The sequence below is a fragment of the Megascapheus bottae genome, chromosome 15, assembly GCF_031878675.1.
Source record: "Megascapheus bottae isolate mThoBot1 chromosome 15, mThoBot2.hap1, whole genome shotgun sequence".
NCBI lineage: Eukaryota > Metazoa > Chordata > Mammalia > Rodentia > Geomyidae > Megascapheus > Megascapheus bottae.
Genome location: NC_143523.1, coordinates 43,895,359 through 43,913,831, shown reverse-complemented (window position 1 = coordinate 43,913,831; position 18,473 = coordinate 43,895,359). Strand labels below are relative to the sequence as shown.

At 46.2% G+C, this 18,473-nt stretch overlaps 2 protein-coding genes and 1 pseudogene across 2 annotated transcripts in view; 2 read left to right on the top strand and 1 right to left on the bottom strand.

Moving 5' to 3' along the window:
• Positions 1 to 247: 247 nt before the first annotated feature.
• LOC150054251 (crooked neck-like protein 1 pseudogene) lies at positions 248 to 1,972 on the top strand (annotated as a pseudogene).
• Positions 1,973 to 5,719: 3,747 nt separating this feature from the next.
• On the top strand, positions 5,720 to 10,350 carry Pcbd1 (pterin-4 alpha-carbinolamine dehydratase 1). Its single transcript, XM_090346494.1, has 4 exons — positions 5,720 to 5,789; positions 8,075 to 8,206; positions 8,674 to 8,754; positions 9,838 to 10,350. The coding sequence occupies exons 1-4, from the start codon at positions 5,787 to 5,789 to the stop codon at positions 9,934 to 9,936; spliced, it is 315 nt and encodes a 104-aa protein (XP_090202620.1). The 5' UTR covers positions 5,720 to 5,786; the 3' UTR covers positions 9,937 to 10,350.
• A 3,976-nt stretch (positions 10,351 to 14,326) lies between these two features.
• Positions 14,327 to 18,473, bottom strand: part of Sgpl1 (sphingosine-1-phosphate lyase 1) — a 55,643-nt gene continuing 51,496 nt past the window's right edge. The window contains exons 13-14 of the mRNA XM_090346493.1: positions 17,593 to 17,713; positions 14,327 to 16,959 (exon numbers count right to left, since the gene is read on the bottom strand). Coding sequence (XP_090202619.1) covers positions 16,819 to 16,959; positions 17,593 to 17,713 — 262 coding nt within the window. The 3' untranslated portion in view covers positions 14,327 to 16,818. The remainder of the gene's footprint in view (positions 16,960 to 17,592; positions 17,714 to 18,473) is intronic.

The window sequence follows — 18,473 nt, the reverse complement described above, 5'->3', positions numbered from 1 at the left end:
CAAACAGAGAGAAGGCATGACCGGACTCTCTCCAGGGCAGCTCCTGAGAAGAGATGGAAACTGCAGAGAAAGGCACAGCAAGATATCACCGTAGTCATGGCTCTTGGTGTCTCCAATCCTTGAACATCAAATGAAGTTCAGTGTGACCCAAGGCTCTTCAAGCAGCCCAAGGATATGGACTGGATTTGCAGGTGGAGAAGATGAACTTTACAACAATTAGGATCATGCCATGACAGGAGGAGGAACCATGGCCCAGTGTATCTCTAGGCCTAGTCAAAATCTGAACAAGGACATGTTTGGTGATGACCTAGAAGCCCAAATAATTGCCAACAGGATTCTCCAGACAGAGAGTTTTCTGGTTTGGAACATAGGCAGACAGGAGGAGAAGGACCAGTTGAGTTTGAGGAAGATCATTTTGGTTTAGACCAGTTTATGCAAGAAGCTAAACAGCATGGTGCTTCTAAAAGACCCTCAGAGAGCAGCTGACTCAAGGAACTTGAGCAGGAAGGCAAGAAGAGGAGGAAGGAGTAATTACTCCTCTCTTCCCACTCAATGAGTTTTGTCCAAAACCCTAAGGATGCAACTCATAGGGTATGCCTTGTAAATGGCCAGGATGAAATTTAAATCTGGGTGCCAGATCCCAGTGCTAGTTTTATAATGAGATATAGGGGAATTGAAAACGCAATTTTGAATTACTTCCTTTTTTTTTCAAGAGTGGGCTGTGTTTGTGTTTCTCCCAACTTGTGGAGAAACATAACTGCCCCCTATAACTCCAGACACAGTCAAAGCCACTTCTTCTGTGGGACATTGGTAATCAAGGACTAATATTTTAGGTAAGAATTCCTGTTTCTCAATTATGTTTCCCCAATCACAATGAGGAGGACGTTCACAATTTGGAAATGTGCTAGCAAGTGAAGTTTTCCTTTATCTGCTGCTTGACGTTGGAGAGCCATGCAGAAGCTGAAACAGTGGGAGAGGTTCATGAGAGAGCCACTGCCAGCACCTCCCCCATTCAGCAGAAGAGGCACTTGAAATGCCACATCTACCTCTGGATCAGTTATGCACTCTATGAAAAATTAGAAACAAAGAATACCAAAATGACAGGGTAGGTGTATCAAGACTCTTTGGGATTACTTCCTCACCCAAAATTCACATTTGCCAAAACATGGCCCTTTTGTGCACAATTTGAAATAAGACAGAAAAATGTACCAATTGCCAGAAGAGCTCTGGGGACTTCCACAGGCAAATATCAAAGAATATATTACTTAAAGGATATATAGAAGAGGGACTTCAGCTTTGAGAATTTGACAGATGCTGGAAGTTGTATGACAAGGTGTTAGAATTTACCTGAAAATTGTACCTCCCGGATTAAATTTTCAGAATTTAGAGACAATCCTTGAGAGAGCCCAGGTGCTTTATGAGTTAGCCATCAGCCAGCAATGCTTAGACATGCCAGAGCTGCTTTGGAAATCATACATCAACTTGGAAACGGAGCAGCAACAAACTGAAAGAACACAAAATCTTTACCAGCAATCTCTCAAAAGCACACAACATATCAAGGTATGGATCAGTTTGGCTCAGTTTGAGCTGCCTGCAGCAGAAGAAGGACGTATGTCCACATGCAGACAGATTTGAGAGATGAACGAAACTATGAAGAACTGTCAAGAAAAGCACCAGAGGCTTACGCTGCTGGGATCCTGAAGCTTTGAAGATGAATTTGGAACAGTATCAGATCAGAAAAGAGTAGACAAACTCATTCCAGAGAAAGCCAAGAAGAGAAGGAAGGTACAGACTGGTGCTGAATCTGATGCAACATGGGAAGAGTACTTTGATTAAATCTTTCCAGAAGATGCAACTTCCAGCCAGCCTCAGCTCAATCGATGGCTAAACTCTAGAATAAACAAATAACAACAGGCAAAAAGAGGCTGCTGAGCAAGATGATGATAAGGACACTGATGAGAGTGAAGCTTGAACATTGGGTCCATTTAAGAGGTGTTTGATGTTTTTGTTTGTTTCGGGTTTTTTTCCTATAAGCTTAGCTTGACTTTTATATATTTCACTAGAAAGGGTTTAAACTCTTGACAGACAAACTTATAAATTCTTTCAAAAACATTTTGAGTTAGTCAGGGGTATGGAGTTGCAAGTAAAGTAATTTTTAACTGCTACAAGAAAATAAATGGAAAGAAACAACTCTTTCCAAAGATGGCGGTCACTCCCTTCTTACCTGCACTTACGCTGCTTTCTCAGAACCAATTTGAAGCTGAAGAGGAGGCAATATCTCAGAGATCATGGCAAACCTCCCTTGCCTCCTACTGTAGAGTAGCTCCCTGATACAGGGACCTGAAAGGTAAGACACCTCCCTTGTTGGACGATTTTTCCTGATGGAGGTGCTTTTCCAGACATCCATGTGGCCCAGTGTTCACTGGCTGTGGGAGGACAGAATGCAATGTCAGATGTGCTGGGAATTCGGGTAGATGTTGAAGGAAGAAGCAAATAGAATGCAGTTGCTCAGGAAGGACACTCAAAAGGCGAGATAGTTTATAGCTAATGCTGAGCAACAAGCGATTCAAGAGATCACAAGAAAGACAAAGGTATCCTTAAGAGAAATCAGTATGGAAGAATTTTGTTGCCAACATGCCAGCTGGAGGAGCTGATGAAGTGACCCCTGACACCCTCTCTCTCAACAAGGAGTGCGTTTCATGCTGAAGGTACACAGATGGTTATTGAGCTGATCGAGATACAGAAAGATCCAATGGAGCCTCCAAAATTCAGAATCAATCAGAGGATTTCCCAGGTACCCCCTTTTCCTCCTGCAACGGTTGTAGTGGGTTCCAGAGGTGGACAAACTATGAAACCACTTCAGAACACAATTGAGATGTTAGAAGTTTATTGAGCAGGGGAGGAGCTGACATGCCAGGACTACACCCCAAGGTCTTGGGATCTTGGAGTGCAAAAGCAAGCAGTTTTTAAAGAAGGCCAGCCAACATGCTGGGAGGGTTCACACCATAAATCTCCTTCTTTATCTATACAGTCAAGATGCATCTGGTTGTGGGGCAATTCCATTAGATAAGTTCATATGTACAGAGCCAGCATCCTTGGAGACTCTCCAGGCAGCAAGCCAGTAAAGTTTGTTACCAGGATCTTTCTTATCCTTCCTTCCTCCATCCTTTCCTTTCTCCCAGTCTTCTTTTTTCCTCCCCCCTTTTATCTTTTCCTCATTCCTTTCTATGTCCTTTCCTTTCTTCCTTTTTTTCTATCTTTTCTTCATTTCTTTGAAACAAGAAACTAGAGCAACTACGACTTCCCCTCAAATTTGTGATCCTCCAGTCTCCACCTCCCAGGATGTTGGAAATATAGACCTATACCATTATACCTGGCTGATAGCTTTCATTTTCTTTTTTCCATTCTGTCGTTTTATTATGATTATTAGTATTTTGGTGGCACTCACTGAGATTTTTTTTTTTGCCAGTCCTGGGGCTTGAACTCAGGGCCTAGGCCTGGACTTGGGCTTTCTCAAGACTAGACCTCTACCAGTTGAGCCACAGCATAACTTCTGGCTATTACTGTGCATGTGGTACTGAGGAATCCAACCCAGAGTTTCGGATATGCTCGGCAAGCATTCTAACACTAGGCCACGCTCCCAGCCAGGCACTGGGGTTTTTAGTCAGCCCTGAACCCTGTTTTAATTTCACAACTAGTAGGTTACTCTTGACTCTTTTTTTTTTTTGTGGTCACAGGGCTTGAACTCAGGATCTAGATACCATCCCTGCGCTTTTGCACTTAAGGTTACTGCTCTACCGCTTAGAGCCACAGTACCACTTACTGTTTTCTGGTGGTTAACTGGAGATAAGAATCTCATGAACTTTGCTGCCCTGGCTGGCTTCACACCATGATTCTCAGATCTCAGCACCCTGGGTAGCTAGGATTACAGTGGAAGCCACCACCACCTACCTTCCTGTTTCTTTTCATTTTCATTTCATTCTTTGGACATAGGGCATAAAACTATCCATTCTCCTGCCTCTGCCTACTGAATGCTAGGATTACAACACTGCACAACCATACTTGCCAAGCATAATGCTTTTGAGAATCTCTCATGGGTTGAAGGTGACAGTGCCATGATCCTTTATATTATTGAGTGCTTGCCAGCAGGTTAAAGTGCCACCCTTTGTTTATTCCTTTCCCTGTTGAGGACATTTGGGATGTTTTCAGATATAGCTGTAGCACATAGGCTGTTGGTGGACTTGTGTTTGCCAACTTGAGTTGGAGGTTGAAGCTCCATGAAGTGTGTACTTAGCTTTACATTATTCTCCAAAGTATCTAAGCCAAACTTTGTTCTTGCTGTATATAAAATACCAAGAATGTGGTGACTTAAACAATAACACCAAACACATACCTTGGTTTCTTTCTTTTTGTCAGTTGTGGGGCCTGGGCATTGTCCCTGAGCTCTTCAGCTCAAGGCTAGCACTCTAGCACTTGAGTCATAGCACCACTTCTGGTTTTCTGATGCTTAATTGGAGATAAACGACTTACAGACTTTAGTCCCTGGGCTGGCTTTGAACTGCTATCCTCAGATCTCAGCCTCACGAGCAGCTAGGATTACAGACCTGAGCCACTGGCGGCCAACTCAAAACAATATTTTTTAAGCTGGGCCTGGTGGCTCATGCCTATAATCCTAACTACTCAGGAGGCTCAGATCTGAGGATCAAGGTTCAAAGCCAGTCTGGGCACAAAAGGACCTGAGACTCTTATCTCCAATTAAATGGGGAAAAAATGGGAAATGGGACTTGGCTTAAGGGTAGGGTGGTAACCTTAAGCTAAAGAGCTCAGGAACAGAACCCAGGCAGAGTTCAAGCCCCATGACCCATACACACACACACACACACACACACACACACACACACACACACACACACACACATATATATTAAAACAAGGTCTAGCTATGTGGCCCAAGCTGGCCTCAAACTCTTACACCTTAGTCTCACAAGTGCTAGGATCACAAACAATCACCATCACAACTTAGAACCAAAAATTATTCCTCAGGGTTCCATGTGTTGACTGGTCTCCCTTGGGACCTGCTGCGGGGTGGCGGTCAGGTGCCTGCGGAGGCTGAAGGGTTGGCAGGTCAGAACATACATATGACTGGCCAGTGATGAGCAGAAGCTTTGTTTGGGTCACAGCTCCTCACTCAAGCCAACCAGGCATAGGGAAAGAATCTCTCAGAGGTGACATTTAAAGAAGAAAACCTGAGAGGTGCTTACAAGGAAGACCTATCCTATGATGGAATCCACGTGGTTAACCTGTTCCCTCTGATGAAAGCACTGTGGCGTGTTTCTGATGGCTTCTAAATAAATACACACCTGCTATAGGACTCAGCAATCCTGTCTTAGGTATTAAACGGAATACAATAAAAGTGTGTGTGTATCCGAAGTCTGTTATGCAGTTGATCCTAACAGCTTCAGGTGTCCCAGCCCGAATCTCCAGCCACAGTGACTTGTTAAACACTATACATGTAGTAAGGAATGCTGGTTTAAAGAAAAGGTGGGGTGGCTTTGCCCCCTACCTCTATCGGCAAACAGAGCTGAGCATGGGTTGGGGGGCGGGGGAGGCAGTGCACCTCTGCCCTGCTTGGCGCTTAATGGGCTGCGCAGCAGCGGCCGAGTGATGTAAGGATTCCTGGCTAGGTCCACCCGCGGTTAATCATTAAGGGGCGCCTAGCTCCGCCCCGGGGCGGCCGCCCAGCGCGCTTGCGCCTCCGCTCTGCCACCTGCTGCCGGTGTGCCAACATGGTGAGTTGCTGCCTGTTGGGCGCGGGCGACTGGGCCTGGGGAGCGTGGGGCGCGGTGGAGGGAGGCAGGGGGGGAATCCCTGCGAACTCCCTGCGGAGCGCGGTGCCGGGGGTGTGCGGGCTTGTAGAGTCCGAGCCTTCACCGCTGGCTCTGGGGCTCTCCAGGAAGCTGGGCCTCAGAAAGGGGCGGTGGCGGGTGGGGCGGGCCCTGCGGGACAGGCAGGCACCCAGGCCCGAACTGGCAGGGCCCTGCGGGCCCCGTGCGGGCACATTGCCTGGAAAGATGGATGTGCGCGTCCTCTATGTCTTCTACGTGCCTGCTCGCTGCTTCCCCCACCACTGGCCCTTCGGGTGCCAAGTTTGGAGAGACTTGGGGCTCTTTGCTCACCTGGGACACACTCTGCAGTGTCTGCACCCCTCTGGGAGGCCGTGGTGGCTCCGGATTGAGGTGTTCAGGGCCTTTCCACTGCGCATGCAGGAGACCCCTAGACCCACAGCTTTACCAAAACAGCCCTGTATTTCTGGCCTACCAGGAGAAAGCAGCAAGGGCTTCAAGGGTGACCTGGATGGCTGAGGCTTGGGAAAGGGCTCCAAGGTCTCCATGATGCAGGTTTTGGGTAATCAGTAACCCCTCTGCACACATGGCTGGAAGCTGACCTGACTTACTGAACAAACAGTCGCTTCCCCCTCTAACTCTGGAGCTGAGATCATCAGTCAGCTGTGAGATTTGGAGGCTTTAGAAGAGTCCAAAGAGAAACCACCCCTCCCTCCTCCCATTCCCCACCCTCCTTCAAGCCAATCTGAAGCCTTGGCTGAGGTCTGGTTGCCCTGGATACAAAGGACTTATCAAGGGCCAGCTCTGGAAAAGAGACCTGCTATTGGGCTATGGATGATGCTTGTCTCTGCTGTGTACTCTGTAGCTTTCCACAGCCAGTGCAGGAGAGGGATCAAAGCTCAGGAAGGAGAGGGGGAAAGAAGGGGCCCCAAGATGATAAGCATCTGTCACAGCAATGCTAACCCTAACTACCCCACTGCCATCCTAGGCCTTCTCGCCCTAAGAAGGGCTTTTAAGATGCAAGTGACATGAACTTGATAGCCATTGCCCCAGTGGCCCCCCCTGATCTGAGAGGTAGAGGTTCTTATGCTTCACCCATGAAAGCAGATGTGGATGCCACACGAATGGTAAATAGCCAAACTAGGGCCTAAGCCTGTCCTGCAGTCTTGCTCTGTTTGTGAGTTGCTTACAAAAGCTCAGCTCCCTCCCTAGACCCAGCTGATATATGTGGAGTTTGGTATTGTTTGGGGTACATGGGTGGGGATGTGTGCCTAATTTTGGAAGCCTGAGTTCCTAGGGCCTCTAAATCTGGATAGCGTGAGAGGCAAGCACTGACCACTGCTTCTGTGTCTTCTTTTCTGGTCCACCGTGGCCTGAATTCGGCCATGCAGGGGCTATCGTGAGCACTTTCCACAGTGGGAAGATAGGATAGGCAGCTGGGTGAGCTGCCAGCCACCTCTGGACAAGCTATCCTCAGTTTGGGACAGAGCCCTATGGCTTTGCTTCCTACACTGTGGCAAAAGACAGAAAACCTGAGTCTGGCAGCAAGGGAAAGAGGGGATGCATGGGGTGTGATCAGATACCTGTGGAGATATGCTTGTGGCAGCCAACTCCAGGGTGGCTAAGATATTGTAATGGCCCTGTGAATGCCCCAGGCCTGTGGAGGCACAGATCATATGTTGACACACGGCCTGTGCTGACATGGACTAGGGGTTGGGAGCGAACCCTGTACACAGTATGTTCCCTCCTCTGCCCACTTCCTCTCCAGTAAACCTGAAAGCTCTGGGTCAGGGAATGGAAATGGACAGGAGGATGATTATAGAAGGCAGGCCAATGTGTCTTCCTGACAGGTCTTCATAGCAAGCTGGATCTGGGACAGATTTGTTTTAGGCCATCTTACTATAGCAGAGCTTATTTGGGGAGTCAGTCTAGTGGTGGGGAGAATGTGGTTGCGGTTTATCTATTGAGTGATTGGCACTTGGGGAGGGGATCTTCTCTAAGGGAAGTATGAAACCCAAGTTCTACAGCCTTACAGTCCACCACCACCTGAGCAGAAGAGCACCTCCCTAGAGACCTCTCCATTTGCCAATGGCCCCTGTACTGTTTGAAGACCAGAGCAGCTATAAGAGGCTGACAAAATTCCCCCAAAGGTGTGCAGTGATCTCCTTTACTAGCCCAGACCTAATTCCCTATACAAAGGAATGCCCTTGGGCCTCCGTTTTGTCCTCTAGGCTGGCAAAGCACACAGGCTAAGTGCTGAAGAGCGGGACCAGCTGCTGCCAAACCTGAGGGCTGTAGGGTGGAATGAGCTGGAAGGCCGAGATGCCATCTTCAAGCAGTTCCACTTCAAAGACTTCAACAGGGTATGTGGGCTAGGAGGCAGCCTGCCTAGTGTGGAGCCACACTCCAGGCTTCTTCCTCCCTTCCCAGTGGGGGAAAATCACTTGGCGATCACTGGGCAAGGACCGTTCTCTGGTAGTGGAGAGCTGGAGGATGGGCCCTCCTTGCATGCAACTTTTAGAAATAATTCTTAGTGGAGATAGTTCAGGCAGCAAATGGATGTATATACCCCTGAAGACATTTTACTAGCTAGCCAAATGACTGGCCAAGACTAACCCTCTTGTGCATCTGCTGTGGTAGTAAGACTAGCTTCTCTTCCTGCTTCAGAGACAACCTCTAAGTCATCCTCAGAACCAGGTGACAACTCTGGATGTCACTCAGGAAATGACTTAGGTTCAAGTCATAGAAAGCAAGGCCTTAATTGGCCATGAATAAGGTACCAGGAGTCCTTGTCTCAGGACACTTAAAGGGTCTCTCTTTCCTGAGATAGGCGTTTGGCTTCATGACAAGAGTGGCCCTGCAGGCTGAGAAGTTGGACCACCATCCTGAATGGTTTAATGTGTACAACAAGGTGAGCGGTCATGTGCCTCTAATGTGTTTTTCCTGTCCAATTCTGAAAATTCTCAACTCATTGTGAAGGCTCTCCATTGGACTTGAGCTGAGCTCTCTCCGCCCACAGGCAGACTGTCCCCTCATTCTGTTCATCTCTTCCCTAGAACAAACAAACATCTCTGGAAATGGCCAGTCACTCTACAAATTAAGGAAATGCAAATTAACACACTGAGATGCAGAAAGGACTGTGGGATTGGGGCTTACGTGGGCATTGTTGATAGCTCTAAGTAATATTTCTGGAATGAAAAAGCTATTTACCTTTGCCTACTAAACCTATGCACATCCTACAGATCAGACTACTTAATGAATTGAAACCATCATTAAATGGTTGCCATGTGCCAAGAGCTCTCTGCTGGACTCTATAAAAAAAAAACAAAAAATTCAAAAGGGGGAGGTGCAAGTGGTTCATGCCTGTAATTCCAGAAACTCAAAAAGCTGATATCAAAAGAGAGCAGTTCAAAGCCAGCCTGGGCAGGAAAGTCTCTGAGACGCTCATCTCTAACAGCAAAGAGCTACAAGTAGAGTTGGGGCTCTAGTAGCACCAGCCTTAATTGAAAAAGCTAAGGTACAGCGCCCAGACCTTACCAGTACCAGTACAAACAATAGCAACAACAACAATCTCATACGTTACGGGAGAAGAGGCTATGTGTAGGTGGGGAGTGTTTAGGAATCTGTGACAGATTTTGCTCTTGCCCTTAACAGTGAGGTTACCCTTGACATCTATGTGTTAAGGTTTTATTTTCATAGCTGACATTCCCATTATTTTTGTGGAAATCATCTAAGGGGAGACAGAGGATAAGTTTTGCATTGTTGTTACAGGGAAGTGGTCCTTAAGAGGGACAGCATTGCCTGGCTACCTCCCCCAGGTTAGACCAGTGACCAGCTACTATCCCCCAAAGTGATTTTAGTGACTGGCTGCTATCCCCAGAGTTAATGGCAGTAACTAGCTACTGTGCCCTGACTAGACTGGAGCAGCTGGAGGCTGATCTGCTCTTCAGAGACTCAGTGGGTTAGAGGTGCTTAACTCGTGGTTTTGTTTCAGGTCCACATCACCTTGAGCACCCATGAGTGTGCGGGCCTTTCAGAAAGGGACATAAACCTGGCCAGCTTCATCGAACAAGTAGCAGTGTCCATGACGTAGACGTGGCTCCACTCTGCAGGCCTCAAGGGAAGAGAATGACTCAACAAGGCAGCCCCTGTTCCCCAGTGGTTGCTACAGTCAGATGGCCATGTTGACCCTGCTGCCCCTGTTTAGGAGTGTCCTTGCTGCCAAAAGATGCCAGCATTACTGCCAGCTCCTCTTCTCACCCTCACCCCCTCTCCATCCTTGGAGCTCTGCTATACCACACCAATTCAACAAGTGATTCCTTTATTTCCAACTTCCCAACAACAGTAGTGGTGTCCTGTCTGGGCTGTGTCCTGTTAGCCAATTCATTTCCATGACTAAATGTGAAATAAAGTCCCAACCCAGAAGCCAGGATCTTAACAAATCCCATCCTATGTGACAGAAACCCCTGTGCTTTCATGCTTCTAATAAAACTACTGTATCACTTCATCTCTGGCTCTAGAACCTTCTTTCCTTTGCACATGTCAACCCAAATTTGTTCAGTAGCCATTAGTCGGCTTTTCAGGTTGGTTTGTTCTTGTAGCTCTGAGGATAGGACTTGCTAGATGAGTTCTGTACCCTGAGCTACACCTTAACCAAAAGGCATTAAATGGAAAAGTACTTGCTATGTGTAAACCATATTCAGGGCACTCAGAGTAGACAGAACACCTACCTGATATGTAAGGCAATCAAAACACTAAACCCACTAACTCATTAGACAGGGTTGACCAGAGCAACGCCAGATGGTATGAAAACAAATGAACCAAGATCTGGCCTAGCTATTCAGTAAGCTGAGATCTCAAGATCTCAATTCAAAGCCACCCAGGCAGGAAAGTCCATGAGGCTCTTGTCTCTGATTAACAACCAAAACACCAGAAATGGCACTGTGGCTCAACTGTTAAAGAGTGCTAGTCTTGAACAACAACAAAAAAGACCTCAAAGACACAGCCCAAGTCCTGAATTCAAGCCCCAGGAACAAGAAAAAAAATATGAACCAAGGAAAACCAGAAAGTAATGGTGACAAGTGTGAATCTGAGGCTCAGGGGTTCCCAGGCCACAGCCGGGAGGCATGGGAACGCAAGGAAAGGTGTGTATTGGGACCTTTGTGTAGAAAGAAAGGTCCTCAGGGTCATGTTTTCTTCTCTCTATTCTGATGGCTGAATTTACCTGTCAGCATTGCTGGGTCATGGAAAGCCCAAACATCATTCTGGATGCTGTCTGTGAAGGGATTTCTAGATGGGATCCACATTTTAATCAGTCCCTAGGAAGGCCCCCTGCTCTCCCTAATAGGGGTGGTCCTCTCTCAGTCAGGTGAAGCCCTTTATAGAGCAAAAGGACAAATCTTCCTTCAAATAGCAGTGAACTCCTGTGTACCCTGAGCTGGGTCATTGGTCTCTGCTTCCACGCTCAGAGGGGAACACCCTGACTTGCTGCAGCACTCTGGACTGACAAATCAGCTCTCCAGGGGCTCCTGCTGCTGTAGTCATGGAAGCTCACTTCTTTAGAAGTTTCCTTCCTTCTGTGTAAATAGGTTGCTTCCCTAGAGAACCTTGACTGATACTGGCTCTGGTGTCAGAGGGGGCAATTTCTAATCCATATGGATTTCTGTTCTGCTTCTCAGGGTAGGTCTTTACAGAGAGGACACAGTAGTCCATCACACAGGCCAGGTGCTATCCAGGCAGCTAGGTACTGTTCTCAAAGTCAGGCCCCTAGCCAGGAGCAGAATATACCCAGGATGTACCAGGCTGGGGAGAAGGGTGTTAGGTGCAGTCTCTCACATAAGTATACAGCACACAAGCAGGGTGCCACTTGTTTCATGAGGCAGGCACTCACTAGTGAGGTAGTCCTCACTAATGACCTAAGATGTGGCCCACTGCCTGGGGGCTGTGTGGAGTGGAAAGCGCCAGGATCACTGTGGGAGCCATTTAGCAATGAATGTCACAACCAGGTTGACTTGGGTTAAAATGGAAGCAGCGTACTGTCAAGCATCGTAGCTGGGCCTGTTCTAGTTATTTGCTAATCAAATCATCAATATCCCACTGACAACAACTCCTCGGCAAAGGTGAACAGACACAAAAATGTGGACATTGACTTCCTCTGTGCCATTTCTGACAAGATTTCTAAGTGTGTTCTGATGGGATGGCTGAGAGTTAAGGACAGTCACATGGAAGTATAAACTACACTGTCACATAACCTTCTGCTCAAAAATATACCCTAGATCAACAAACAACAAAAAGAAACAGGCAGTACTACTCAGAAACAACTTTAAATCCAAATACTGATAATCCTAAAGGAGGACTTATAACAAAGTGAAAGTAGGGGCATTCAAATTCCAAGTCAAGAAAAAAAGACTGTGAATACCTGACTGCTGTGGCTGTTACATTAGGCCACTGTTGCAGCTAACCAAATCCCAAGGAAAGCAAGCAGTGTACAGCCAACAGGGAAGCCAGCAGCATCCTTATCACTGTGAGAGATAGGCCATGCAAGCACACCCTAGCCTCTCAGGCTGTACAGGAATGCAGGGAACTAGGCCTTTTGGTAGGAAGTATGGCCAAATAAAGCATTCCTTGCCTTCATTCTGGCAGTTGGAATACACTGAGAGCTAGAACAAAAACTGCATTACCTAAATGACAGCTTGCTGATGGAGCCTAATCTTTCTTCAGGAAAATTTCTCTTATCAAAATGGACCAAGGTGCATGTGAGGATCATCCACACAGTTCCATCAGCCCCTAAACAAAATGTCAGGTTTGAAGTCAGTATGCTTTGGTCAGAGAGCCACACTGCCCAGCTGGTGAGAACCACTAAAACCAGGCTAATCTATCAGCAAGATGTAAGCAGAAGTGGATGATAAAGATGGCAGAAAGCATAAGAATAATGGGTCCTAGACCACAGAATGTAAGGCCCTAAATTCCAAACCTCCACAGAGGTCTGCCATCACTCCTGGTATAGAAGACTAGCCTCTTGAAAACAAATCTGCAAAAAAACCAACCATCCCATTAAAAGATGGACCAAAGACTTAAAAGAGTTTTCTCTGAAGTACTAGTATGAATTGCCTGTCAACACATGAAGAAATGCTCCATATGTCTGGCCATAAAAGAAATGCAAATCCAAACAACTTTGAGATTCCACCTCACTCCAGTTAGAATGGCCATGATCAAGAAATCTAATAACAAGGCCGGGAGTTTAGCCTAGTGATAGAGTGTTTGCCTAGCATGAATGAAGACCCAGGTTCAATTCCTCATTACCACATACATAGAAAAAAGCCAGAAATGGTGATGTGGCTTAAGTAGTAGGGCTCTAGCCTTGAGAAAGCCCAAGGACAGTGCCCAGGCCCTGAGTTCAAGGCCCAGGACTGACAAAAAAAAATGAAAAAAGAAAAGAAATCTAACAATAGATGCTGACAGGAATGTGTCCAGGAGGGATCACTACACTGTTGGTGGGGGTGTAAACTCGTTCAACCACTATGGAAAGCAGTATGGCGGTTACTCAAAAGACTAAATATAGAGCTCCCCTATAACTCAGCAATTCCACTCCTTGGCATTTACCCAATCGTCCAGAAACAAAGACATACTAAACCCACTAGCAAACGATGTTCACTGCAGCACTATTTACCATAGCAAAGATATGGAACCAACTCAAATACCCCTCAGTAGATGACTGGATCAAGAAAATGTAGTATTTATATACAATGGAATTCTATGCTGCCAATAGAAAGAATGACATCGCCCCAATTTGTAAGGAAATGGAAAGACTTGGGAAAAATCATATTAAGTGAGGTAAGCCAGACCAAAGGTACATAGGCTCAATGGTTTCCCTCATTTGTAATAATTAGTACACACCTAGGACTCTCCTAGCAGAGGATTACAATAGCACAAAACCTAGATACATAAGGCCATATAGGGTAAGGCTAAATGAAAGGATCTCCAGGATATGGAAACAAGAGCTTTATCTTGTGTGATTATTGTTCTTAATGTACTATGTTATCTCTCTTCTCTTTTGTTGCCCTTTGATTAATCTCAAACTGTTACAGTATCTGACTTTGTTACCTGTCATATTGTATATATTGTTTATTTGAAATAGGAAAGGGAAGGGGGAAAACAAGATGATTAGGAAGGGGTGAGGGGAGGGTAATGAGGACAAAAAATATGAAAAGGGGTATCAATATGTGAGAAGTAATGCATCTACTATCTGGAGAATATAACTGTACCCCCTCTATACATTATCATTTAAAAAAAAAAAAGACTAATGGAAAGACCTATGAAAGCATGGGTTCCTGCTATGCCCATTAGCGGCAGTGTCAGGGACACACACAATTCGCCACTAGGGGGAGATCCTGCACCAGCAGTCCATTCAAAGGCCACCACTATGTTTGTTACCTCATGTGTACACCTAAGTAAACAACAAAGAAATGCACCATCCACAGTGGTTACAGTGTGGGACATTTAATTATTTAATTGCTTCTTAAGAAATTATTGCCGTAATTAGAAAGGGGGCATAGGGAACAGGAGGTTAGAGAAGACAAAACAGATTTAAAAGACGCAAGTACCATTTTCTAAGTATAAAACTGGTAATAGTAAAAGTGACATGGTAGTACATTCACAGGACTACTACTCTGCTGTTCTGCCTGGGGATGGTACCCATGGTCTGGCACATGCCAGGCAACCACTCCACCAATGAGCCACATCCCGCAGGAACGACTTCCTTCTAATGCAGTAAAAAGACAGTAAAGACTTTTACAGACTTTGCAGAAGCTAACGTGACTTCTGCTAACATGATATCATAAAGTTACTCTACCCACTTCTGCCACAGACTAGATTTATGTGCACACATAAAATCACATACATAAAATAAAGAGCCCACAAAACTGTTTAGTCAAACTAAGGCTCTGAATAACAATTAAAAGTGGCTATGGTAGGTCCCTCTGAAAAACACCATCATCATCCCCCTCCCTCCCTTCCCCTCCCCCACAACTGCACCAGTGCTGTCACAGCCACAGCATAGAGGAAATGAGTGGCTCAGGAAATTGAAGGAGAGGTGATTCTCTGGGTTAGCTGCTGGTAAGCCACAGTGGTGCCTTCTGGGTGGCTCTGGGTTCTTGGGCCTATTCTAACATGATGCACTGGAGACCCGAGACAACCACCACACAGTTCTGACCACAGCAATTCTCTCAAGGCTCTCTTCTTGAAGGAAGTAGGTAAGCTACAGATTTCAGCTTCTCCCTGACACCTGTACATAAGAAGAGCCATCACTCCTGAACCCCACAGTATACTGTAAGGCAAACAGGAGGTAAACAGACAAAATAGACACACAATACACACCCACACGAAGCCATGGTCAGCTAGTCACAGTTCTTGGTGAGAATTACAATGCTAAAAAAAAAGACTGCTTGTAACAGATGTGCCAGAGGGAAAGCCTGGTATAGGGTCCTCTTGCCTATATTCCCAGTAAGCACACCTAGAGAACAGAAGCCAGGTGAGGATAAGCATTCAGGAGCCCTGGGCAGGGGAAGGGAACTCAACACAGTTCTCCAAATGAGTGGCAAGTTCTCTCCTACCCAGACAGAAACCTCAAGACTGGCTTATCCCCAAGGGCCTGGGTCAGAAACAGCTCACTGCTGAAGGAAAAGGCACATGGTATGATGTCATGAGATCAGGACAGTAGCTCCACTTGGATCAAGCCCACCAAACAGAGTAGGAAGTGGACCCAGGATTTAGGACTGTCCTGTACCACCCTGAGCAACATTCTTCCTTCCAATTCCAGGCTGTGGCATGGCCAGGCCCTCCTACAGCTACCTGTGGCCATATTCTTGTAGTGCAAAAGGGTTATCCCATCCTACACAGCTCCATCAGCCAGGGCGGAGGAAGGAACAGTACCTTAGGTAACTTGTAATGGTACCTCTGGAAGCTGAATGGAGGGTGAAAGCAAGAAGACTGTACTATGGGAGAGAAAAGTGTCTCCTGCACCCTCCTCATTTTCACCTAAGGTAAGTCAAGGCAACTTATAGAGGTGCTTCAAGCCTTTCCTTCAAGCAAACATGATGGCTTAAGGCAATGGGAGGAGGCCCACCACTGACACACACATGAACCTGGGTACTCAGCTATGCCACTATTCAGTAAGGCATGGCAGAGTCTGACTCATCACCCTCCTGGAGGAGACCCATCACCACTGCCACTACTGAGCCAGCATATCCTTAATTCTCTGGAACCGATGTTCCTTTCCCATTCCATGACAAGAAGAACAGCAATGAGCTTATCTGCGAACAAGCATCTACAAAGATGGTGGCAACCAAGGAAAAGCAGGGCTGGAAGCACTCCCAGCTGTGCCATAGGAGACTGAGCCATGTGCTCTGTTGCTCATCCTGTACCACAGGGAACACACACTTTGCCTACTTGGGCCCTGGAAAAATAAAACAAGTGGCAACAAAAGAGATTCTAAGAGACAACTGACCTACTCATAAACAGAGGGCTAAAAAGGCCTCCTTCCAGAGCATACCTAACACTCACCTGGGAGGTGGGGTGTTAAAAAAAAGCCTCCCATCTGACCACCAAAACATCTGCCTGAGTAGCAAAGATTCCTTATGCTATCTCCTGGCTTCCCTAAGGAATCAGGACAGGACAGAATGGCCAAGCAGCCATGGAACAGAGGTGAAAGCTAGAAAAGTCAGAGAAGGAAATGGCTCAAACAATCCCTAGTGCAACATTTACATAACAAGGGCAAATTCATTATACCATGAAGAATCATTCTCGGTCTTCAAATTGAAAACCCACAAAGAGGAACCAAATCCTGAGGCTGAAACTGTTTTATGATCTATGATGCCCTGTGGAGCAGGGCCAGATGTCAAAGTTGTGTGTGGCCTGCTGCACATCCCGTGAACCTTCGGAAGGCCAGAAATCCCTTGGGACCAAAAAGAGCCCAAGTTCAGTGGGGTTTCGGAGAGCCATTCATATGGTTGCCCTGGGTTACAGTATCCGTACTGTACAGGCTGTCCAAGAAGACGGAGGAAAGTTCTGCAACCAACTTCCTGTCAACAGTTGCCTGGGCCATGCCATAGATGGCACCCTGCGAATCCAAACAAACATGGGTCATTAGTGAGGTGGGCACTGGAGCAAGGACAAAGCTGGGAAGGGGATCCCCTTCTCCCACTAGTCTTAGCTCCACACCTGTAAACCACGGCCCCTGCCCTGCCCATTTCCTGCCCAGACATCATTTCATCAGAAAAATAGCAGACGTGATTTATTTTTACAGCTACTGTCTAGCTTGTCTTCCTGCATAAAGGTACTAGCTATGGGGTTTACATTGTGTGTGTGTGTGTGTGTGTGTGTGTGTGTGTGTGTGTGTGTGTATCTAGAGAAAAACTCCTTAAGCCTTTCCTGTGACAAAATTTTCTTGGCAAATTGATAAAAACCACCTCCTGCTTCATATATTAATACATATATGTGTATACATACACACGTGTGTATGTGTGTGTGTGTGTGTGTATACATATAAATCCAGAGGAAAAATGCGTATTGACTTTCCTGTGTCAAAAATTCTTTGCAAATGGAGAAAAACTGCTGTTTTAGAGCAGTTTCTAATTCACAAGGTACATCTCATCTGAGATGCCAGTCAACCAGGAGAGCCAACATTCACAGCAACTTCTAACCCCTACGCCAGCCCCTAGTTTCTACGGGAAATTTCTCCAGGTGATCTTACCATTCCTGTGGTCTTGGCTTTAGGGTTCTTCATGATTTGGGTGACAGATTCCCGGATGTCTTTTAAGAACTGGATTGCTACTCGCTTCTGGGTATGCACTAATGTGATGCAGAAATGAATGCTGTGGAAGAAGAAACAGGCAGAGACAACATTCTGAAATAGAACAGACCTGAACATAGGAGTTTGCCGACTATCCCTTTACTTTATTTCTGCTGTTCCCAGTCCTGGTCATAGTGTTTTCAAATACTTGAATTAGTAAGTCTGAGTGGTCTTAAGGTTTCTCACCATGATCAAAAACCATCCTCTTGTTCTGCCTGCCCCAACCGTTAATCACGATTCCTTCAGCCATGACCACTGAGACTTTGGTTTGTTTTATACAAGAACTAGGACTTGAACTCAGGGCCTGGGTGCTATCCTTGAGCTTCATTGCTCAAGGCTAGCACTTTACCACTTGAGCCACAGCTCCACTTATGAGTAAAAGTCTCTTATCTACCTGGGCTGCCTTCAAACCATGATCCTCAGATCTCAGCCTCCTGAGTAGCTAGGATTACAGGCATAAGCTACCAGCACCTGGCTTTAGGAGATGCTTTTACTTTTAAGAGAAAAGGACCATGCTGAGATCTCAAAGAACTGAGACTTTAGGGCTATGAAGAAAACTTAAGTCACCTGGAGAGAAGACAGGGTACAGAAAATTGTGAAGAGGAAATGAGACTCTAAAATAGAGCTGGCAATAGCAGCAAACCTTCAAAGATTAAGCTGTACATAAAGGACACAGGACAGACCTGTTTAGCCTGAGAGGAGGATTTCATGGCATCATGGAAGGTTAGGTTAGGTTAGAAAAGCATACTGACAAACATAAAAGCATGCCTGAGTAATCAGAC

Excerpts from the sequence above, each read along its gene's own strand:
- Pcbd1 (XM_090346494.1), top strand. Across the intron at positions 8,207-8,673 it reads ACTTCAAAGACTTCAACAGG|GCGTTTGGCTTCATGACAAG; the intron begins GTATGTGGGCTA and ends TTCCTGAGATAG. Across the intron at positions 8,755-9,837 it reads GGTTTAATGTGTACAACAAG|GTCCACATCACCTTGAGCAC; the intron begins GTGAGCGGTCAT and ends GTTTTGTTTCAG.